We start from the raw sequence: 25110 nt of genomic DNA on the forward strand, positions 1-25110 counted from the left end.
ACTAACAGACACAGAGTTATGACTTCACCCACTCTCTACTTAATGTTCAGTGAAGGCCACCAATGTCAGAAAATGTTGCAAAACTTTATTAACTTTGTCTATTTCCAAAATATATTTAAACAGGACACATAAAATCAGAAAACAATTTCTATGTGGAGCATTTGAACGTCTGCCATAACAGAGAGAAAAAAATTTATCTGGTTTCTGGATTTTATCTTTTTCAATTTTGCAGTATTTAATGAGGCTCAGCTTCACCTGGATAATTGGTTAATAAAGTAAACTCACAGATTAATATATATATTTTTTTACAAATTACTATTTACAAATGAAATGTACACTTTTTTTTTTCATCTCCGAAATATTCGCCGTCTCCGTCCTTCTTCCTTCTCTCACTCCGCACTCTACTGCTGTTCTGGTTCACAGTTTGGTCACATCTCGTTTAGACTATTGTAATTCTCTACTTTTTGGTCTGCCACAGAAAACTCTGCATAAATTACAATTGGTTCAAAATTCAGCTGCTCGTATCATTACACAGACCCCTTTAATTCATCACATCACACCTATTTTACAACAGCTCCATTGGCTTCCAATCACATATCGCATCAACTATAAAATACTTCTTCTAACTTTTAAAGTAATTCACAACCTCACACCTTCATATCTCTCGGACCTCCTTCACATTGCCACACCCACCCGCTCCCTCAGATCCTCTTCTTCTGTCCATCTCACCGTCCCCCCTCCTCGTCTTGTCACTATGGGGAGCAGAGCATTCAGCCGCTCTGCTCCCAAACTCTGGAACTCACTTCCTCCTGACCTCCGGAACATCGAGTCTTTGCAATATTTTAAGTCCAAACTCAAAACCCATCTGTTTGAACTAGCATATAGCCTTTAATTATCTTTGTACTGACTTATAAATCTTGTTTGTGTTTTTATGTTTTTTATTACCGGTATGTATTTTATAATTTGCTTGTTTTTATGTCAAGGTGACCTTGGATGTCCAGAAAGGCGCCTACAAATAAAATGTATTATTATTATTATTATTATTGTTATTATTATTATTAAATGATTAAAAAAAACAAACAAAGGAAATCCGTTCTAGTCCAACAACTTCCTTCGCACTACATCATCGAATAGAGTTTTGGAACAATCCCGTCATCTGTGATCTGTGACTTCAGAGGGAGTTCATACAACAGGTCGAGGTCTTCGGGAGGAAATTAACCGAAAGCAAAGTGAGTTGATGATCTCAACTCCCAAAGATGGAGGGAAAAAAAACAAAAAAACACACACACAAGGTTTCATCACCGGTTTTCACGAAGGCAACAAGGATTCGCGTCAAACAGTTTCTGTGGAGTCAAATATTTTCTTTCCTTTATATTTTTGATGTGGAAGCGAGTCAATAAGAGCCAACGCAGGACTGACGCAGACTGACTTCATTTTCTTTCTGATCCTCCAATCAGCAGGATGAGTCAGGTTAGTGAGCAGAAAGGTGCATGAAGCGACCACACACTGCAGATTCAGACTCTATTCATCACGCAGAGCCAAATGCCTCTGTTTCTTCCGCTGCATCAGAATCAGAGCACTGTTAATCTGAAGCTGAAAAGACAAAACCTAAAAAATAAAGCTGTACAATAAGCTGAAAATACTGATACAACTGGCATCGAGGTAAACAATTATTATTTTTTTTACAAAACTGTTCCTTCTCTTTATCGTTCATGTTTAAATTCCTTTTAACAAGATGCCAGAGAAAGAGGCAGCGGTTTTTCTCAATCTGTTTGAATCATAGAGTGCCGGAGCCCCTCCCACACTAGTTGCTGCAGACTACCAAGTTTCCACCTGTTGCTCAATTACAAACATACTAATTCTATTTAGAAATAATTTCTGGTCACAAAAACTCAGCCAAAGTGTGGAAGATAAAGGAGAACCGTCTTAAGATGACGCTGCTGCTTCAGATCACCGGCCGGTAAGCCGGAGAAGCGGGTTTGTTCAGCAGCCGATCGCAGGTTCAATCAGAGCCAACAGATTTAGGAGCTAAAAATAGTTGACAGCGCTAAAAAGAAGTGCTGGCCCCCCCTTGCAGACTTCTTTTGTTCCAGATTTCTTGTCACGCTCAAAGGGTTTTGGTTCTGTTTCACTAGCTTGATCCAGACCTGATAAACTGACAAAGTGAAACTCTTTGGATGAGTATCCTGCTTTATCTGGTGCAAAATAGTGCGGCATTCGACAACTCAAACACGGTGGCGGTGGTGTGAAGGCCTGGGACTAATTTCATTTAACTTACGGAATCACTGATTCTGCTTTCTAGCTCAAACTCTTAAGGGGAATTTCCAGCTGTCAGGCTTGCATGATGCAGTAGAACAAAGATCTAAACCCCACCAGCTAGTCCAACAGCTAAAAATACATAGATGAAGGTTTTAGAGTGGTCTAGTCAAAGTCTGGACCTATCTGTGGCATGACCTTAAACACGACTCTCATGCTTAGGCGACTCAACCCCATCTAGACTTGAACTGGAGCTCGGCAATGCATCAAAAACACATGATCGATGCCAACAGATAATATTCAATCAATAATTTCACTGAACCTCAATCCAGAACCGCACGGCATTCTGGGAGATGTTGGGAAAGGACAGACTTTAGCCTCTCAACCTCTCATGGCCAGCTAAGCAAGTTTGTGGCATAAACTAACTCACTCACTCTTTGGTTCCTAGCAACAACCTGTTGAGCAACAGCTGTCTAAAGGTTTCCCCACTGTGCCTCATAGCTACTTACAAATAAAAAGAGTGAAAGGAAAAAATGAGAACAGCAGCTCAAGAAGAAATTATGGATGAAACTTGAAAGGCCACACACCACCAGTTTGAAAGTATTTCAGTTATTTAAAACTAATCAATAATTATCAATATCGACTGATATGAAACCCTTACGTCGTGGTATGTTTTTCAGCCATATGGTAGCTTGAACTAAAAGACAGCAGTTTTGAAACGTCTGTGTTTGACTGCGTTTTTATGGTGAAATGATGCATATTTTGAAGGGATAAAAAAGAAAGAATAAAGGGAAATTGATGAAATTGCACAGATTCGTATTGTATAATAGTTTACAGCTGCTGTGTAGTTGTACTGTTGAACTCCGGATGCTGAATTCACCGTGTCACACAGACCTTTGCATATTTACAACAGTGCTGGACATCGGCCCGATCATCCGTCACAGAGCCGTCTGTGTGCGCGTTTCGGTCTCAGCCCAGATTACCCCTCCATCCCTCGGATTTCCCTAATCAGACCGAGTCAGAAGACCAAGACGAGACGATGATGTGATCACACGCTCTGCGCCAGGAGCCTTCGAGCGCTCCAGCATATACAGGTACAGCGTGCGGACGAACACACAGCCTTCAAGGCCTCCCAAAAAAAAACCCAAACAGCGGGTAGCTGTTCCTGAGGGTGGAGTTAGTACGTCACTTTCTTGAGCAGACCACCCAAACAAATCGAGACCGGACTTCAGAGAAGGACGCATCCTTGACTTCAACAAAAACATGCTCCAGCTCCCTCAAATGGATTGTTGGCAGATTTGCTCGGTGAAATTGTCCCACAGACATCTAAATACATGTGTGAGGAATAAAACAAAGATAAACACAGGAATATGGAGTTTGTTGGGCCTGGCAGCCGTCCCCATGCAAACACATCGCTTTATTTTTGCTTCACTCTGTCTGGGTAAATCCAGTTGTGTAACGCCGTAATTGGGCTAATGAACGAAGGTTGAGTTTGCAGCAAATTTCCATTTTAATATGACTTACATAATCATAAGACGGTGGGACTGAGCCACCCAGACTATACAATCAATTATACCCCCCCCAAAAAAAAAGACAACCAGAAAAAGAAGAACGTTTGAAGGATGAATTAGTAGTTATGTAAAGTCTACGCTAAATAAACACAAGCATCTAAATATCTAAATTAAGTTGCATGAAGCTCTTCGGGATTCAGACTTCTACCAACCCTGGATTTAGCCACCACGTGTTCAGTCCTGCTGTTTCTGCTGCACATCTGTATGCACTTACACTCTGCATTAATGTGAGTGGCGCTGTGAGTCACTGTGCTGAGAGAGGCATTCTGCCTTCAGCACGAAGCAAGACGTCCCAGCACATAAACAACCACATGTACACGTAAACATATATGTATGTAGATATATATATATATACACACACATTGCCCTGAGCCTAACCCTGTTTGGGAGGAGGAAGGGGTCACATCCAATCCTCGAGCTTGTGTTTTACGTAACACTACTAGCGCTGTCAGTCTAAACTAGCATCGGCGTGGATTACACACCCTGCCAGACGGGTCTGTCGCACACAGGCAGACTGCTTTCTGCAGAGTAAGAGCGCACTTAATGGGCTGTTCGTCACGGCACTGCAAAGCACAAATGTGTTCAGCCGATTATCATTTCACTTTTAAGTGGCTACATGAAGACATAATGATTAAATACAGGATTGCCACTTAAAATTTCAAACGTTTTTTTACACTCAAGTCTCGAAGTTTGTGTCAGATTTAAGTCCGTGAAGTAAGTGATCTGAGGAGGTGTATGGCATCTAGTTTGCCTAGTAGCACTGCTGTAGATTAAAAAAAAAGAAAAAAAGTCAAGTGTTTTGTTCTCAAATCAACAGGAACAATTAACACGTTTCATTCTTTTCAGGGCACTTCATTCAACACATAGACAAACTGCTAGGAGTTATTTATTTAGCCTGCAAAGAGGACGTAAAGTTCATGAAAATGAGCAGGTTTTTTTTTATAAGAAAAAAAAAAATTACCCATGAGAAATTAGAAATCAAAAAAGTAGCAGATGGGTGCCTGACCAAAGCTCTTGAAACCAACTGCTGTTGTAATTAATATCTGTGATTTTGCTCAGGGGCCACAATTTGCTAAACCCAATTCATAAAAACAACATTTGTGCATGACTTTCAAGCTGTATTAATGGTTTAAAGAAACTTTTTATTTTACACTCCGTTGGTTTCTGCAGCTGTTCTCTGCACACATATTTAGTGACTAAACACGAGTCACTAAATATTAGTGACTAGCTAAATTAATGAAGCATGAGAACTCTTCCTATAGCTTTTGTTCAAATACCATTAACTGCATTAAAAAAAGTTGTGAACAAACTGTCAGGGAAACACATGAAAACAGAAAGCTACTGGAGTTTTCCCAACACAAAATGCATTTATTTTAACAAAATGATCGTGACTCAAACCCTGATCTGGAAATCTCTAGACAACTCAATAAATTACCTGGAAATAAAATGAGTACTTAATGCTTTTTTTCGAGGGGGTTTCCCCACAATAAAGCAGCTCAGTATTTCCTGTGGCTGGGAATAAATATTCCTGGCTTAAAACGTTTGCCTCAAAGTTAAATATCTCTCTAGAGCAGGCATCAATTAGAATGAAACAGTTCACTACATTATCTTAACCATGAGGTTCCTTTTACACATTACATAACCGGCATCTAATAGGACCATTTCTGGCACACGACCCATGTTTAATTTTAGCCTTTGGCCCCCTCGGTGTTCGCCCCTGGGACATGCACACAGTCATTACCTATACTGGCTTATGGCTGCTGGAGGAAGAAAAATTCCCCTGTAATTACAAGCAATCGTAAAAACACACCCATACTGTACATTTTTGGGGGTAAAAGCTGTGTCTCGACGCTGCTGATTGCTAAAGGATGAGAGCTCAGTTTGACTTGTAAAACAGCAGTAATAGGATGGTTATAAATGCTGTGTGGAAGCAGAGGAGGCCGAGTTGTATAATGGTAAAAAAAAAAAAAAAACGTTGAATAGAGAGAGCGTCAAAAACAGGGGAGGGGAGGAATTCCAAAAATCCATCAGCCCAGATGTCAGCCGAGGACAAACCGTGTGACGGACGAACAAAGGGAAGCAGCACAGATCCAAAAACAAAAAAATGAAGATGGACGCAGAGAGAGGAAAACAACATTTGAAAGGGGGAAAATTATAGGCTGCTGAGGAGAAGTGTCTCAGGAGAGGCCACTGGTCTTGGGACTTGTCGCTTTTGAGGACTGCCAGCGTGCCGGAGCAAACACACGCAAACAAAAGGATCATTTATTGGCAGAGGGACGAGGGGGATGCTGGACGCAGAGGATGATAGCAGGGGGGGAAACACTGTACAGAAGTATTCGAGAGCAGCGTGAGTGAAACACTGGCCCCATCTCAACATTCACAGCCAACGTGTAACACCTCCCTACCCCCCCCCCACACCTCCCTACCCCCCCATGCTGCCCCGTGACACTCCCGGCCGCTGAACGGCCCCACCGTGGGACCCAGCAACCATTTTTATTTCAAAACACCCCATGCTTTCACCAACGTAGCCATCATTTGGCAATAAATCCAACACATTGTTGCACGGAAGCGGGCTACTGATTGCTCATTTCCATCCGAGAAATCTATAAAAACCAACCGTCAAGTTCGGTTTCCCTGCACGCGCACACACACGCACACACACACACACACACACACACACACACACACACACACACACACACACACACACACACACACACACACACACACACACAAACCACAACAACCCCCGTATGAATATCTTGCTAATGCCTTAAATTCCTCATTAAATCCATCTGTGGAGCCGAGCTATGAAATGTTTACCACTAAACTCCCGAGCAGTTTAATTCCAACGCAGCTTACAGTGCAAATCATGAGAAGGCAAGCGGAGCTACTTCAGCAACAAGACAGAAGCCACAGTTTGGAAGGTTACCGAGTGTTTCACTGACGCATATAAATCCAAATATCCACTTACAGTCTCTGCTATCTGCTTTAGCTGCAAGCATTTATTTCTTAGAAAGTACCCATCATTTGGTGCAGACAGCGGTTCAAAGAGAATGCTTCTCCGATGACGAGATGTCTCGTGGAGACTTAGCTTAGTCATTGTTTAGCTGGGGTGGTCCTTCAAAGGCTGGAAAAATGCGCCTTACGGTAAGAATGGATGTAAACAGGGAAAAATAAAAGAAAGTAGACGTAGGAAATGAAAACATAAATGTCATTGATTGCTGCAATAACCATACTCTTTTCAACCACTTCCTTTGATTATTCCCATTGTTGTTTTTTTCTTGACAAAAAAAAAAGATGCCAGAAAGTCTTTACTTTTTCCATATTTCTTTGCTGCAAACTTATTCCAAGACAGATGTGACTATTTTACATTTTAGAAAAATTTCAATTTAAATTAAATGTAAAGATTTAAACAAAATAACAGGTGAATGACCATCCAGACTTACTGCGGTGACGCACAAAATTGAGCAGGACCCATTTCCTTGTTCGTCCTTGAAATACTTCTGCAGCCTAATTGAAATCCACCTCTCCCAGGTTCATCTAATTAGGCATTATCTTGTCGATGTAAGGCCTCACACAGTCAGTGCATAAAGCAGATAACAGTGAAGTCAAAGGAACTGTCTGAAGATCTCAGTGACCAGATTGTGTCAAAGTATAAATCTGAGGAAAGACACAAAGCAATTCTAGCAGCGTGAAGTGTCCTGAAAAATACTGAGGTCTCCATTGTTTGAGACTGGAAGCAGATTGGAGCTTCCTGAAAAAGCACCAGACCAGACCAAGCAAAATCCTCTGGTACATCCATCCATTTTCTTTACACCCTTGTCCCTTAGTGGGGTCAAGAGGGTTGCTGGTGCCTCTCCAGCTAACGTTCCGGGTGAGAGGAGGGGTCACCCTGGACAGGTCGCCAGTCTGTCACAGGGCAACACAGAGACAAACAACCATGCACACACACATTCACACCTAGGGACAATTTGGAGAGGCCAATTAACCGTCATGTTTTTGGACTGTGGGAGGAAACCGGAGTACCCAGAGAAAACCCACACATGCACAGGGAGAACATGCAAACTCCACGCAGAAAGACTGGGGCCGGGAATCGAACCCAGAACCTTCTTGCTGCAAGGCAACAGCTCTACCAACTGCACCACTGTGCAGCCCTCCTCTGGTACAATAATACCAAAACAAACCACTTCATAGATCTTCTACACCTAATCCTATCAGTTCTGGGGTGATATGGTTAGGGGGGTTACACAACATACATGAAGCATGGTGGTGTTAGCATCATGCTGTGGGGAGGTTGTTTGCCGCAAACTAGTCTGGGTAGACGGTGGGTTGGCATCAGCTAAATATAGGAATCTTTTTCAAGAGAACCTGCTCCACTGCGCACTAGACTTCAGACCAATTTACATTTAGAAAATGGCCAAGATAAGAAAGGAGTGGCTATATGAGGAGTATGTGAAAGTCTTTGAGTGGCCCAGTCAAAGTCTGCACTTAAATCCAATTAAACATCACCGGAAAAACCTAAAAATCATCGGCCATTAACGCCATTTATCCAACCTAACAGAGGTTTGCGGAGAGAAATTGTAGATGACAGCCAAAAACAGCTACACCAAGGCAGTAGAGAGAAACCCAAGATAACTTGGGATGCTCCAAGAAAACACCAAGTCATGGCTGTGAAACTTTATAAAACCTTTTTTTTTTTACATGGTTTTGGCAATAAAACATCTGTACGTATTTCTGAAAAAAAAAAAAAAAGCTTGTATCTTATTATTGGGCCCTATTTGTAGCTCAAATTGTGTAAAACAAAACGTGAAAGTGAATGTTTTCTGATGTTTCACCGTAATACAAATATGATTTTCAAAGCACAACATTTGTCCTTCCCGATGCTCTGGGCTTACAGTGAGGGGTTTCATATAGACAAGTCAATTAAAACTAGGGTCAGTCGAACTGAATTTGGAAGCGCAGTGCTTCAATAGGAAGACTGATGAGAACATTTTTAATCAGTTATGTATTTAGTGTTTTGCCATTTGTCTTTTTAGAGAACGGATTTTATGGTGCATAGGTTATTTAAATGGTTTGTGCTATGTGTTCACTAACTGGGCAGAACTTTCCTATTGGGACAATAATGCATCTGTTCTATAAGGCTGAATGGTTCGCTTTGCTACAACTTGCGCGTATGGTAGATTTGCTTGACCGTTTCTACTCTTAAAAAAGAAAAAAAAAAAAAACGCACAAAGGCTCAACCGGAGCAGAATAATTCCTCTCATATATAAGCAGCAAATGATGATTAAAGATGAATACCAACAGGAAAACTTAAAAAGATGTCACAATTCATTATTACACAACACTGGAGAAATAAAACTGATAAAGATCTCCAGAACATAGATTTTTTTGTATTGTTTTTATGACTGGACTATCTGGCCTACCCTAATTAAATCCTGTACAAGCAGAAGGTTAAGGCCCTTAAAGGGAATCAATACTGGAGGAGCCAAACTAGGTTTGATATGCAGGTATATTGACAGTCTTAGAGTAAGACAGTTGTCTGTATTTAAATTTTTTGGCCAGTTATGGTTTAATTGCAGGCATTGGTCAAAGACACTGGATTATCTTCAGAACATATTCTTTTCACTTTCAATCTTATAAAAAGCAAAGGCAGCTGCAAAGGGTTAAGGTTGAAATTAGAAATGTGAAAACTATTCCAGTAAGTGTTAAAATTCCTACCTGTTCCCTCTTTGTTCCCGTTCTGATGTGTCCGTAGCTCCTCGGATTTGTAGAAGTCGATGCTGGCGTATGTGTTGAGGCTTGAACTGCTGCTCCCTCCAGCTGTTGCCCCCATTCCCCCAACCACGGAGCCCGACCCAAGAACAGAGAACAGCCGAGATTGGGGCTGGCCTCCTGTGGCGCCTTCCAGGCCAGTGTGGGGACTCTCTTTGTTGACCAAGTCCAAGTCTATGTAGTTGAGACCCTGCTCCGTGGATAATGTCTGATTGTTTGCGGGAAGTGACTGCTGTGCAGGGAGTGGAAATTGAGTTGGAGGATCAGTGACGGCACCGTTCCCCCACAACATGCTCTCAAAGCCGAGGCGGCGGGCGACGGCCTGGGTGTGCTCTGGAAAGAGGGAGGCAGTAGAAGAAGAAGTAGAAGCAGAGGTGGACAGGGAGGGTGTGGCCACAAAGGTTTCTGAGCAGTGGCGCCTGCGTCCTTGGGGATCAGCACGGATTACTTTAGCACCCTGGTCTGGGTTCAGTCCTGATTTGCCTAGAGGGAAGTCTAGACCCCGAGAGAGCACTGAAACAGAAGGATCAGTTCTTGTAGGAGAGGGGACTTTTGGGGAGACCCTTGGCGATGACCGAGGGGCAGTGTTGTTGTTCAAGCTGAAAGCCATCTCTGTGTAGTCTCCACAGGATGTAGGAGACTCTGTCTCAGTCACTGAGGGAACACTGTCTCTGCTTTTCCTAAGAGGTGGCTCAGCAACTTCAACAGTCCCTTGGCACAGACTAGCAGTACCTTCCGTACAGGTTTTAGGGGCATGAGCAAGAACTGGGGGTGTGGGAGGGGTGTGGAAAGGTGGAAAAACTAACTGGGTATTGGAATGGGGTGAAGGGGATGGTGAAGGACCGAGGTCCATGTTGACGTACTCTGATGGAGTTGGTGGAGAGACAGGGGCAGAGGGACTATGAGACAGGGGAATGAAGGTTTCTAGAGATGGAGTTGGTCTGTTTTGAGAATGCTGGTGACTTGAGCCATGATTCAGCAATGATCCATGTCTCAGGCCTCTACCTCGCCCAACTCCTACACCAGACCGGCTGCACTGCTCCCCTTTAAATTCAATGCTCACATACTCTCCAGGGCTCTTAGGTTCTGGGGGTAAGGGGTTCTCACGGACCCTAGGAAGAGTGTTGGCCTTAGATACATCTACAAATAGGCTTACTGGTCTGCTTCTAAAGTGGCTACCTTGCTTTGTTAACCCACCAGAGCTCCGCCTCTGAGCAATCTTGCTCACCTCTTTGGGCTGAGAACCAGTTGTCACATTACCCAGAGCCTGGTTAGTCCTGTCATCGTTATCTCCAAGACTCTCACTGCTAGCTGAGCTGGAGGAGTATGAGGACGAAGAGAGTGACTGGTGCCGTCCAGTCCCTGAACTGCCTGCTGGCTGCTCTAGATGCCCCCCTGAGTTTTTGCCGCCACCTCTCCCTCTGCTACAGTTCCCATTGGGGCGTCTACCTCGTCCGGGCCCGTCGTCAAAAAGCCCAGAAGTGGGATTATGTTTGTACGATCTGGGAAGGGAATAATAGGAATACACCATCTTTGGGGGCGGCTGTTGCAAACTGGTTTCCAAATGGCAGGTGTGCTCATTTTGAGGTGGACTGCCATTTACAGAAGGTGCACTAATGGGAGACATGTTCATGTAGTCGCTACCAGCTCTGCTATCGGCACTGCCAACCCAAGCGCCTTCAGAGAGGCTTCCACGCTGGTCAGGGGAGCAACTGCTGTTGGGTGACATTATCATATAGCCGTCAGACACTGGCAGGGGACGAATCTGCTGCGGGGGAGACACGCTATTGTTGGGGGTCATGGCCATGTAGTCATCAGCAGGTTTGGAATCTGATTCTGGAACAGAGACAGTCATTGTCTGACATGAGGAAACAGGCGGCTGGGTGACTCCTGGTAGCATGGACATGTACCCATTGTCCACACCTGCAACTATTCCTGGACCACCATCAGTTTTTAACTCTCCTGCTACATCCAAGTACCCTCCTCCCCCTACACAAGAGCCTATGGTTGATTCCCTTTGAATAGATGAGCAGGTAGATGCAAAGGACTCCCGACTGGTGCTCCTTGACATAATGGCATAATCAGCTGAATCTTCATCCGTAGGTTCCTCAGCTCTGCGCTGGTGTGGGGCCAGTCTTTCCAGGGCCATAGGAGGCAAGGATGCACGCTTGCTCAGAAGCCTGCGTTCAGCCTCACATTCACGGCTAGAAGATCGACGCAATACTCTCCTGGTCTGGGGCAGTGAGCCATTAGTTGGTGTTCCTGGTACAGGTTGGGAGCTGGATATCATGTTGCCTTGATTACTGTTGCTGACACCACCACTGCTCCCACCTCGTTGACCCATTAGGATGTAGTTCGCTCCATCCTCGCCAAGGCACTGGCTGCCAGTGCTGCTGACAGAGCTTCCTGGCAGGCTCGGAGAGGGTAGAACCGCGTGATCTCCAGGACTGGAACCATACTCATCTGAGGAGCCGTAATCACTGGGTGAGCACGAGACTGAGGTATGATGAGAGGCTACACGAGTATAAGCACCAGACCCTGGGACAGCACCAGCAGATGTGATGCCTCCAAACTCAGATCCGTGCCCAGAGCTGGACGACAGACTTGGGGCCGGTGATGGGGCCGGAGTTGAAATGGAACGCATCAACCCAAAAGGAGTTTTAGCAGCTGTGGTTGGGACTGAGCGGGCTGACTTTGACCTGAGGATCGGGGTGGTAGAGCAGGAGCCATTGGTAGAAGGACTTGTGTTTACACTGTGGAGCGGATTGGATCCTGCTATCCCATCTTCACTTTTCCCTCCATCGCTGGCAGTGCGGGACCTCGGGAAGCTGTGCCGAGGCGTGGGAGAGGCACTGGAACTGCCTAACGGAGCTCCCACATTAGCACCTAAGGTAGGCTCAGTTCGGGGACGGCGGAGGAAGCCCACCTGGCTTGGAGGGGGATTGGGATGGTGGCGCCGAGAAGGAACACTGATAGGATTGGAAGCTGTGGCGCCTCCTCCAGGACCAGAGTTTGACTGAGACTTTGTGCGCTGGCGAAACTCCTCACTCAGGGCTTTCATGGCCTCCAGCAAGGTTTCATGCATGTTCTGGGCCACCACAGAATCATCGACCTGGAACACAACACATAAAAGTCAACGGATTAAACCCTAAAAAATCACATAGTGCTTGAGCTTGAATGCAGTTTCTAGTGTTGCTCACTGGTTCTTTAGAGCTGTGCAACTGGAGAATGTTAAAACCCAACACACACACACACACACACTACTCCAAGTCACACGCTCACCTGCATCCAAAACTCGCCGGGGCCCGTCACAGCAGAGCGTCCCACCTCGACAAAGAAAAAGTTTTCCGAATGTCCGCAACGCCTGACGTTCATCAGCTGCAGCACCACAGCGGCTGCGTCGGAGTTCAGCTTCACAAAGTTTACCGTCTTGTCGGTAAGGCAGAGGCGATAGATGCCCACCAGGTTCTTGGCCTGACCCAGGCCTTTAGGCCACACCTTCACCTGCCAAACTTCTTTGAACGCAGGTCCTGGATTTGGCGCGCCATAGTCCCCTGAACTCGCACTGTCGTTAGGATTTTTACCTTCAAAGACAGAAAAGACATTTGAAGGTTACAAGAGAGAAAAATAAAACACACCAAAGAAGAAAATCAAGGAGTGAGTTTGACTTTCATGCACATATTATAATTTACCAGATGTAGCCACCACTATTTATCTGTTGGTGGAAGGCAAGGGACTTTTTTTATGAGTGCCATGCTTATGCTGGGGCTTTGAAATAGATTTTAAATCAGATCTTGAGCACAAAGTCAGCATGTATCAGCTTGTGAGACCGCCTCAGAGTACCTGCAGGCCTCAGATCTGAGGTCCTATTTGTCAAGCATACTGGCATCTCAAGAGCCTCACACCCACAACCGGTATGGAAAAGCCAAACAGTCAACAATTGAAGCGCTGCACTAAAACGATGACTGCGAGAGAAAAGCCGCAATTATGGAAAAATCTTCGGCAAACCGTCATGGAAAATGCTTAAGTAAACCTCCTTTGAAACTAAAGCAAACTGATGATGCGCTAAAATAAAAGCTTCTCTGTGAAACTGTTCGCATCTGAGGGAACAGCTTTCCACAGGGATGCAGAAATGCAGAAAGTCCGCTCTGTGTCTTCAACTTGCTTTGTTCAAAATGTTTATTTAACAAAGGTTAAGGACTTGGTTAGCTACTTTTTTTTTTATTTGCATGCATATTTTGGGTTTAAAGTCCCTGTATTGTTCAGATTATTGAGGCTCAGCATGTGATGTTTATCCTCTAAAAAGTACCTTCGCTCTGTCATGACATGGGACTCGTGAAGAACAGGGTTTATGTTTAGGCTCAATTACTTCCACCCACAAAAGACAAAACATCTGTCTTTTAGCAAGTATTTTAGCATTAAAAAAAAACAAAAAAAAAAAAACATGTGACTCATGTTTTGGGTGGACTAGGTAACTCCCTAACTAAATATCTTTAAACATGACCACTATCCTTCAGTGTCCCACATTTCCAGGTTCATTATGTTCCCAGACTGAACACATGTCTGAACATGATATCCTTCTACCGGGCAGGATAAATCAATGTCAAAACCACAGCAGAAAAACTTCTAGAAAAACTTTGAGAACCTGTCTCATTAGTCTGGTATTGACAGGAAAAGTGTTTTTTTGACAGCTGAACGAGTAAAGATTCATATAAAGTCATGATGTAAAGAAAGTCGTCTGCCTCTGCGGTTAATTTGTTGTAGATTAATTTTGGGTCCGCTGTACTGTGCATCAGTTTGTTGTTGTTTAAAGACGAATGAACGTTGGTACTGATGTCCTTTTTTAACATCAGTGTTGGTTCAATAAGTTAAACTGGGCCGATAATAACTGATGTTTCCATGTTGGTGCCGTTTGTGTGTTTTAGGAGAGGACTGGCCATGTCAAATTTGTTCTGACATATGACGGTCAGAGTGATGTGACCCAGGAAGGTGGGAGAGTGTAACTGAACAAGAGAAGCAGAGTAAGTGGTGTGGTCACTTTTACACATCCAGAACAACAGTATTAATATCAGCCATCGATTTCAGCCCATATCAGTGCATCCCAAGTCTAGACTTTAACTTGGCCAATGCAACACTTTGATGATACTTATTTTTCATTTTCATAAAATTTTTTCTGACCTACTTCTACAAGGCTTCAGTTGTCAGCTGGCCTTCGATCATTGGACCATAATTGGAGTTTATGGTCCAATTTGTGTCTTCAAATTGTCTGGGTCCTGTTGCTGGGAAACAAGCCCAAATCATCTCCTCTTTCATATCTTACAAGCCATGCTTATTTTCTTTCAAATTGCTCTGTCATGAACTTTAAATTGCTAACTGAGACCTGTAGAGTCTCACATGCAGCTCCTGCCTCCAAAAGCTGGACATTGTCACACAACAACAGTGTCTTCAGTCAGAGGCCTTGTCAGATTTGCTGCGACACTGACCGCTAACAGAGATCCTTCCTGCCCACTGCATCACCGTCCACAATGACTCTTTGAATCTGCTCGGATTTGTGTTATGGCAACATTTAATTTAATTTTGGGATAAATAAAGTATTCGAGTTGAAAGGTTTTTGAGCAGCAAACTCCTGCACAGGATACATTTAATCCAGAAACACCACATAATTTTTTCAAGTTATGACGCTAGAACCCCTCTAATTGAAAGAGGATGTACTTTAGCAACGGAGTAATAATTTATCCTAATCAGAAAGTAGTTTGACCACAGCATAACAAATCCACGCTTCTGTGTCTGGATGTGCGAGCTTCTGCTTTCCTGCTGCAAATTTTGCAATGACTACCATATGGAGACAAGGGACTCCGCGTATACTGTGGTCGCCCTGTTAGACGAGCTTCTGTCATGACGAATATTTTGCCAAAATCCCAATATGCACACCCCCAAAAAACTTGCAACAATAAAAGTGACAGGCCTGAAGCGTCCCGCTACGTCTTCTTTCAGTTTGCCCCCGCAAAAATGGAAGATCGCACGATAGGAACTCGAAACAGACCGAGAATAATAAATGTTTTGTTGAAAGCCAGAGAGACTGGGGATTGGTGTGTGTGTGTGTGTGTGTGTGTGTGTGTGTGTGTGTGTGTGTGTGTGTGTGTGTGTGTGTGTGTGTGTGTGTGTGTGTGCGTGTGTGTAGGCACTCCCCCATGCACTAGATGGGTGTTTTCATGCGCTGCTTTTCACTCCGTTATGCTTCCTCGACATGAAATTTACAACAGGAAGAAGTAGTTTGAGGACCTTCCAGTGGGACCAAAGAATTTTACAGAAAAATATATATCTTTAGCCAATTTCCTTCTGAATTTTGCAAAGCAATGTAGCTCATCCAGAGTCAGTTCTCTTGCAAATATTAAAACCCCTCAAGAACTTTAAGAGGTCTTTCAAGACCCTTGCAGAAACTGATGCTCCTTTGCCAAACATCACAACCCTTTGCTCGTGGTTACATAACGCTGGTTTTGCTCCAACACGGAAAAGCATAAATTATAGATGCCCACCCAAAGCTTTTACTCTGGAGCTCTCAATATTTCTTTTTTGTTGTTGTTGTGTGCGTGCGTGCGTGCGTGAGTGAGTGTGTGTGTGTGGGGGTTTTATTTGATCACGAACCAGAAGAAGTCCGTTGAGAAACCATCAGCATGTGAGCTTCCCTCCGCCGCCTTTATAAGTTGCAACGAGCCCTCAGAAAACAGAGCGGCCCTCAGCCGGAGATGGAGCCCAAGGCCGACGCCAGAAGCGTGTGAAAACTAAACACACCCGCAGGTCAACCGAGGATCCGATGACGAAGACTTGCTGGTTGCATGAGGGCGAAAACTTTCAGACCAGCCTTTATGTAACCTTGAGGAAGAGTTTTGTTTTAGCATCACGTTCCCCTGCCTCCCTCCATTCAATACACTAAAAACAGCCCACATCGGCTCTTTTCACACACCATCTGTTAACTTCTATTTCAGCATGAACTTTGTAGACGTACGTGCAGCTCGCGAGTGGCATCCCGACACTGGCATCTATTTGCGGTCCTTTATATGCCAGCCCGGAGCCGTGTCCTCTCAGATCGCGGAAGGCTGTGATGGACTTAGTGCAGCTGAGTCCATGCGGTCGCGGCAGAGAGCTTTAAGACGGAAAGAAATCTGGTTTTCCAGACTTTATGGTTGCCGCGCTCAAAGTGAAAGTTTGCATCGAGACTAGGTCGGTTTTAAGATGGGTCACGTGAATGGAATGAAACTGCTGAGAGAACGAAAATAAACTTAATGGCAGAAACCTTTTTCCAATTTGGTTCGGCTAGAGAAACAAGGTAATACGTGACTGGCTCATCGGAAAGTAAAAATGCCATCTTTTACCAGTTAGTGAACACACCAGCCAGGATACCGAGACTCCATTCACCCGTCCCTGGGGTCTGCAAACTCTTTAGCCCTTTTTTTTTTTTTTACTTCCAGTGCAGCAAATTAAGACTCATTTAGAGCCACAATTGCTACGTGGTCTTTGGTTTTAAACAATCAAAGTTTTATTTCTAATTTAAGCTGTTAAAATAAAAGAAAACCAAATGTCTGCCGAAACACGACGGACACAATTCCTTCCATTAGATGTCATTCGTGGAAAATGGCGTAAAAAAATGTTTAAAAACCACATAGATAAGCAAAATGCCTCAATGTTATCGTTATTATATCTATATTTAAAAACATTGGTTAGGCTCCGGAACAACAGGTTGCAAAAACACCTGCTTCATACATTCATCCACCTAAAGCCCATTATTCCGTCCGTCTAATCATCCACCGATTTGTCTTTCCATCGACCCATCTAGAGGTTTGTATCTCCTCCATCCCTCTAGTATCCACATATCCTTCCTTGTTGTCAATCTGTTAAGTCACACTCATCCATCTGAGTGTGGCTACTGCAAGCTCTTTATCTAACACCTGAGTCAAGTGCTTATGCTTCAAAATGTAACATTTAAATCTGGATAAGTGGGAATTTTAAAATGTAAAAAAAATGGTATAAAAACTCCATTTCGTGCTGACTGTTGCTATTTTCTGCACAACAGAGTGACTACAGCACAAGACACAAGAGGGTAACTGAGTAACTGAGGGATCTAAACATGTAATTGTGCAGAAATTTCTCGGCTAACTTTCCATAAATCCTGGTGGAGATTGATCCGGATCTGGAGCGCTTCCTTTAAAACTCAGTTCGTGGCTCGACTTTGGCAGAGCGTGCAACTCCCCTGGTCGGCCTTAAGTCATTAAGAAGATGAATGGGACCGTTAAGGGAATATTAGGGGTGCCGTATTTACCCCCCCCCCCCCCGAGGCTGCCAGAAGCCCGCTGAAGCGCTGTCAGCAGGTCTCAGAGTGACAGGCTAATTACTGCTGAGGTTATCACGCAAATCCTCAGGAAGCTGGTTCTCCTGAAGCCACTTGACAGAATTCAGAAACTAGAAGTCTTTTTTTTTTTAAAGCCGTCTTTGCACCACTACCTTAAATCTATAAAAGAGCCATTAAAATTTGCAAGAGAACAAATTTAAATGCTTCGAGTTTATAGGAACACTTCTTTCTAGTCAGTTAATGCTGCCTGTAAATGACGGAGAACTACTCTGGCGCTCGCTGGGCTCTGTTTCATGTTTCTGACCTCACTGCTCGAACGCGCAGAGCTAGCAGACCGCAAAAAAAAACAGAAAAAAAACAGCGCTGAGATATTTGAGGCCTAAACCGTCGTTCTTTAGCCCGTGTGTACACTACCGTTCCCCCCCCCCAGTGTCTCTCCAGCTCCCCAGCAGAGACTGGTGCAAACTGTGAGAGAGGAGGAAGATTTCCAGGCAGCGACTTTAGTTTAATCTCTGGCCTCCATGTGTGCCTGATCATTTAACCGTTTTTCTTAAAACGCGTCTACTTCCTAGCTCTTCATCCATCTCCAGCATCGGTAATCCCCCTCCTGGTCCGGGCCAAAACTTCAGCACACAACTCTTCCTCAACACTCAACATCATTATCTGCCTTCGGGGAATTGGTGGGGAGGGTGGGCGGGGGTTGGGGGGGATCTCGCATGTGGTTCCTGTTAGTCGTAAAGTACAAAACAAACATTCAGTATATGAAACAATCAGTGACACAAACGAGGTGAGGCTCGCCATTCCCTCATGCCCAAACCGAAGCTAAAGGCTGGTCTGGTGCTGAGTTAATAAAAATTATGCCAAGCAAGGGAGCAAAGTCAACGGAGGACAGAAATTAAGCAGTTAGATGAAGCTGCAAAGCCTATCCCCTGTTGAGCCCTGCGGTATATCAGAACACAGCAGTGAAATGATGCCTGCTGACGAATTTAATATGAAACCTCAGTTGCAGCCCAAAAGCAGAGGGGTCAACTTCAACCCCCTGAATCCAGCTGATCTGTGAAGGCCTCAGAGCTTTATGAGAGAACGATAACGAACGAGGCAAATCCGGAAGACCAAGGAACACAGCAGAGAGGTCAGAAAGACGTGGAGAAGTTCAGAGTAGAGTTAGCTTATTGCACAAACTCCCGTGACGATACATATCTGGTCTAGGGCTGTGTAATAATATCGATTTTGCGATTTGCGATATTGATATTTTCTTTCCTAGAAAAAACTCGATATTCATCCGCAAGTATCGTAACATCCAACTATCACCTTGCTCACTCACTGCTTGCTTCACCGGGAGAGTGATTAGGTCATCAGGCTTAGAGTGATTCCTTCAGATGTTAAGTGTCAAGGTTAAAAAGGTATCAAACTATTCAGAGCAGTGTACTTGGTGCACTTTATTTACTTTACAAATGCATGTAAGCTACAGTTTGTACTATTTCAATTAAAAGAAACATGTTTTCTCGCCACTTCTTTGATTCATTTTGTCCAGCTGTTGACTTTAAGTCTGTGTCCATGTCCAACCAGAGCCAGGTATTGTGTAGTTGGTGCTTTTAATCAGTTTTCAGTTAAATTAATTCAATCCAACTCTATAACAGTCACAAAATGTCACCAAAATCACTCTGTCCCTCTGAAATCTTTCAGAAAATCGCTAAAGTGTATTGAATTGTCTTTTGCTGAATATCGCAATATATATTGTATTGTGAGCAGAATATCGTGTATTGTATCGTATCGTGAGATTATTGTATCACTACAGCCCTAATCTGGTCTGTATGAAAAAGGGTCCGTTTGCCTCAAACCGTGTGGAAATAAACAGCAAACAAGTGGAAGAAGGTGCTCCAAATGTGTCACAGACCAGATTAAACATTATGGCTAACGTTGTGAGAGATCGTCCCTCTAGGGCTGATGAAAGACGGACGCAGCTCACAACACAGGAAACCCGTTAACGGCTACTGAAGAGATCCTTAGCAGACGTCTCACCTCCCAGGGTGGTTTAGTTCAAAGAGTATTTATGTGTCAGGACAGCCTAGTCAAAGTCCAGACCTACATTCAATGGAAATTCTTTAGATTCTTTAGATGCTCCCCATTCAATCTGACCGACTGTGATGGACTGAACAGGCAAAGGTTTTAGTTTCCAGATGTGAAAAGCCGGCTGACCCAAAAGGACTCGCTGCTGTAAATGAAGTTAGCATTACTTGGTAATCTAAACCTATAAAATCCCAGTAAAATTCACTAAGGTGTGCGTTTGTGACACGACAAGAACTAAAAAAAACTTCAAAGAGGCAGAACAACTTTTGCAAAAAAAAATAAAACTACCGAGGACCCAGAGCCCATTCTTATTACTTTATTAAAACAGACTGGCTGTCGTCTCCTCTCTCCTGCTCCGTTTTTCACCACAGACAGCAGCTTTCGAATGCGGGTGACATCAGCTGTTTATTATCTCAGCAGGTTTTTGGATGCTGTGACACGGAGATAGGACGCCTCTGTGTTGTGCTGCTTACTGGGCTACTTGGCCCCCAGCCACACGGTGACTTGTTGTTTTCCAAAACAAATTAGAGGAGAGACCCTTTAAAGCATCATTTATACTACAGGTAACTAACTTTAACTAACTAGCTCTTTAGCTTAGAAGAGGAACATCTCACAGGTACAGTCAGTTCTGTCACGACACATTTTGACCCAGAAGTTAATGTTCTCAGAGATCTTTAGACTTTAAATCCTTAACTCTGGAACTGGAAGACATTTTAAATGTCCAAATTGAATACGCACAGCAACAAATAAAAGTGGATGATGAAATCCCTATAAACAAAACTGTCCTTCAAAAAAAGGGATAGTTGAAACCTACGCACAACACCAAAAACTTTTGTCCTCCAGCTTCCAAGAGAAAAATGATCAATCATATGCAAATGTTTTAATTTATCATGCGATTAATTGATTTACTGCTTATTGCGACAGGCAAGAGCAAAGAGGTTTTCCTCTAATCTCCCCCTTTGTGACGCATTCGCTGCGAGGCTGGCAACGCAGGTCACCTGAGGACTTCCTGACACCCCCCTCCAACTGTTATGGGCCCGTTTCAACCGACAGCGATCGATGCAGCCTGCTGTAAAAAAGGTTACAATCCATCCAAAAATCCCCCGCAGCTCTAAAGCGCTCAACATATTGGCACTCATTGACTAAATGGATTATCCTGCCTCTGGCTTTCCTCTGCTGCCCATCATCAACCCGGAGCACTTAATTGACAGTCAGCAGCAGCAGAGACAAAGCAGGGGACGCCGGGTCATTGGGGACTCATGTCCACCATGTTTTCTTTTTGGTTTTTTTTCTGTATTACATCGTCTCAAAGAGCCGGGTGCGCGCGTCGCAGCCTGACGGAACCGACCGGATGTTGTGAACTTACGGGGATGCTAACGTGAGCAAACGGTGAGACGTCGCTCTCCAGCTGATAAACCTGCAGCTAATAACAGTGAACATTCAGCTTCCTGCAACAACAAAAAAGCTCCAGTCTCTGACTTCATTAGCCTTCGCAGCGCCGCCATCAGCCGACCCTCGAGACAGTAATTACAGCCTAATTAGGGAGATGAGAGGTTCTTCAGCCGGGGCTCGACGTTTTATCGGCCTGCTTAGGGAGGTCCAGATCTGGATGCTGGAAAAAAGCCACTCCAGGATAAACAAAAAATAATAATAATAAAGAAAAAAATAAAATCAATTAACACCAGCTACAAAGACAAACTATTAATAAACTCCTCAATAAACCCCGCTAAGCCGGTCGCGATGAGCAATTAATCCATTAACCGCATTCTAGACTAAAATGAGCTCAATATATAGTTTTTGTTCTGATTAATACTTCCTGAAGGGCAGTTTTGTTTATAGAGACTTCATAATCCATTTTGTTTATTGCTTTTGGTTGTCATGTCTTATTTTAAATCTTCCGCTGATAAAAGAGAGAAGTTACATTGTTATGCCACTATGAAAATATTACTTGAAAATGGTCTCAAAACAACAATATTATGTTTCATTGCAATCATTTCAGGGACAGTTTATCGTCCACCAAAATGTCTTACCATGACATGACCGGCCCCAGCATTATTTTACCTTAATTAACACACATTTAATACACATAAGGTCAGAAATTATGGGACAATAAGCCAAATAAATGACCAAAGTCAAGCTTAAGGGGAAGTAAAACAAATTTAAAATGTTTTTATTACCTTCTATTTAAGGTAGTTAAGCCTAACGGCCCGACTGCAGTCAGAAAACCATCAAACGTAGTCAAATTTGGTTCAGTTTGTCTACATGGATGCAAACTCACAACAAATTTCATCTCCAGGCACTTTTTAAAGAAAACAGATCTGATCCATTTCCAAAATGTATAAAACTATGTATTCAACTTTATTCAGAACTTTGTCCAGGATGAAGATAACCAGATCTGAATGTAGCGACACCACTTCGGGGTGCAGGACTCCTTTAGAGGTGAATAAGGTAAAGTGCAGTAAAGTTTTCTCATGCTTTAAACATCCTGAAACTTAAATGTGACAGGAAAAGAATCTGAACTGATAAAAAGCCACGTGCAACGAGACACTTTATTTTCTTGTCTAATAACCCAAATAAATAACTGATAATCAAACAGCTTGTCATGATTCTCGAAGGCGTGAATCAAACCTTCTTCTTTATCTGATGTTGGGCTGTTTGTTTTGGCACGTTGGCGAGCATGTGGGTGTGTTTGGTGATAGTGTTTCGTTCTCATTCGGACTTTATCACGCTCCTTTCCAGTGGAGGTCAAACTGCTGCTCGCCATGCGGCGGCCCGCTCAGCAGAGGTTAAACCTTTACACACACTCCGCCACCTCATAATAGCTGAGCAAACAGCCGCCCTAAAGCCCGATACTGTACTCGCTGCCTGAAAGGGTCTTAGAGGATTCAGCTGAATAAATAACGGAGGATTTTGTCCGGCTCGTGTTTAACTGCGGCTGGCTCCGGGGGAGGCCCGGCTGCTTTCAGCGAACTTCTCCCGACCGAAGCGAAGAGATATTGGGAGATTTAACAGAAGTTGATCCGATCGGCTCCACAGGTATCAGATGTGAGGGAGCAGTGGAAACTGTGCGCCCTCATCTCTGAGAGCAACAACACTGCAGACCGAAATCCTGACTCCGTGTGTGTCTGTCACAAGCTGAACCTGCCGCCGCCGCCTCCGCGTCTCTGCACCGGCAGCGAGGCGAGCCTGTGTGACAGACAAGAGTTGGCCTTGTTCTCCTGCAAACAGCAGCCATGCAGCAGCAGTGCATACCACAAGGGGAAAAAAAACAAAAACACTGCACACCCGCGTGCGAGTTCACGCATCAGCCAGCCGCAGCCTCTTTGTCTTTGACAGCCAGAGGCTTGAGTTATACAAGAAAGACAACACTTGTAGCGACAAAGAGGACGAGAGGCAGTCAGTGCGGCGGCGGCAGCGCTCCAAAGGGACAACATGGCAGCCGGAACGACGTCTGAACGAGGATGGTAGACTGGTCTTCTTCAGAGAGAGAAGCGCATCCATTTATAGAACTGCTCTTCTTCACACTTTTGTCCTGTTACAATGCAGGGAATCTGCAGGAATCAGCAAGTCGAATTTAAGACTTTGTAATACATTTTTAATGCCAGCTGGAATTAAATTTAAGTCTATAAATATGGTGGGGTGTTGGAGGGATCCTGAGTTTAATTTTTGTTTTAGTTTTTTTTGGCACAGAATGCACCCAATCTCATATGGCTTGGCAACAGAAGTGAGCCAGTGGCGCAAACAAACATCCATCCAACTGGCGACAAAATTTGCACTTAGCCACGATAGACGCGGAAAAGTTAGCTAGCTAGCTAGCAGGGGTATATTAGCAGCTAGTTAGCGGTAGCCTCAACCACCTCGAATCACAGATTGCAATGAAGACCTCAAGCGAACAGAAAAAAGAACTACATGTGCAAAATTAAAATCGCACCTTCTGCAATTAATGTATTTAAGGCCGTATTAATTCTTTGTAAAATAAGGTCTTAATTGTGGATACATGCATTTAAGACTTTTTAAGGATGTGCAGACGCTCTGACATAGGAAATGTCACTCAGTCTCGGGTGGCCATTTTATGAGGCAAGCTAACAAAAGTCGCAGAAAATTTCTGAAGACAGGGTTTTCACAAATAAAAATCAGAAAAGTGTGACGTGGATTTGTTTGTTTACTATGACACCTTAACGTAATCCAGCCCAAGCTGCCTTCAGAAGGAGATGGTTAGCAGAGTCCATCAGTGTGTACTTTAATCTCGGTATAAATCCAGCTGTTCCGTGAAGGCCTCAGAGGTTTATTAGAGAGAACAGCTGCACAAGTACCAAGACATGGCCGCCCACCTAAAGTAAAAGGCCCGGCCAGCAGAGCATTAATAAGAGAAGCAGCCATGAGGCACATGGTAACTTTGCAGAGAGCTGCAGCTCAGGTGAGAAAATCCGTCAACAGGACAGATAATTTGGTCTCTGTCTGAAAAAAATCCACTGATAAAGAAAAAGCACAGGAAGAAGTCAAGGTTGTACTTTTCCACAAGGTTTTTAGAGACATGTGGGGGACGGTGCTGCATTTCTGGTGAAAAGAAAAAAATCACCATCCCCATAGTGAGCATGGTGGTGGCAGCGTCATGCTGTAGAATTGTATTTCTTTAGCAGAGTCAGATGATATATATATATATATATGTATATATATATATATATATATATATATATATATATATATATATATATATATATATATATATATATATATATATATATATATATATATAAAAACAGTTAGGAGTCTGGGGACGAGGTTCATATGTTAGAACGGTCCAGGAAAAGTCCAGACCTAAATCTAACTTAGAATCTGATAAGATTAGTCAAATTTAGGTTTTATTTATTTAGTATTTTTGCAAAGCAGAACAGGCAAAAGTTGCAACCTCTGTTGGATGCCTAGTCAAAAAAATACCTGTTGTAGCTGTACATACTTTTCAGGTTTTTTGGGGGGGGTTTTTGTAAAAAAATGTCAGAAAACCACGTATTATTTTTCTTTACATAAAAATTTGCACTAATTTGTGTTGGACTGGGCCTTTCTATAGCATCTTTATCCAAGAAACCTGAT

The 25110-nt window shown here is 43.6% G+C and overlaps 1 protein-coding gene across 2 annotated transcripts in view; it reads right to left on the minus strand.

The window, feature by feature from the left end:
- The window catches only part of LOC103480483 (insulin receptor substrate 1-B), a 52608-nt gene that overhangs the window by 23144 nt on the left and 4354 nt on the right, over positions 1-25110 (minus strand). For both annotated transcript variants that reach the window (XR_014084608.1, XM_008435440.3), the window contains exons 2-3: positions 12885-13186; positions 9549-12714 (exon numbers count right to left, since the gene is read on the minus strand). Coding sequence is in view for 1 of the 2 variants with exons in the window: in XM_008435440.3 (XP_008433662.1) it covers positions 9549-12714; positions 12885-13186 (3468 nt within the window). In the remaining variant the exon portion in view is untranslated. The remainder of the gene's footprint in view (positions 1-9548; positions 12715-12884; positions 13187-25110) is intronic.

Source organism: Poecilia reticulata, chromosome 18, assembly GCF_904066995.2.
Source record: "Poecilia reticulata chromosome 18, P_reticulata-male-v2, whole genome shotgun sequence".
Taxonomy (NCBI): domain Eukaryota; kingdom Metazoa; phylum Chordata; class Actinopteri; order Cyprinodontiformes; family Poeciliidae; genus Poecilia; species Poecilia reticulata.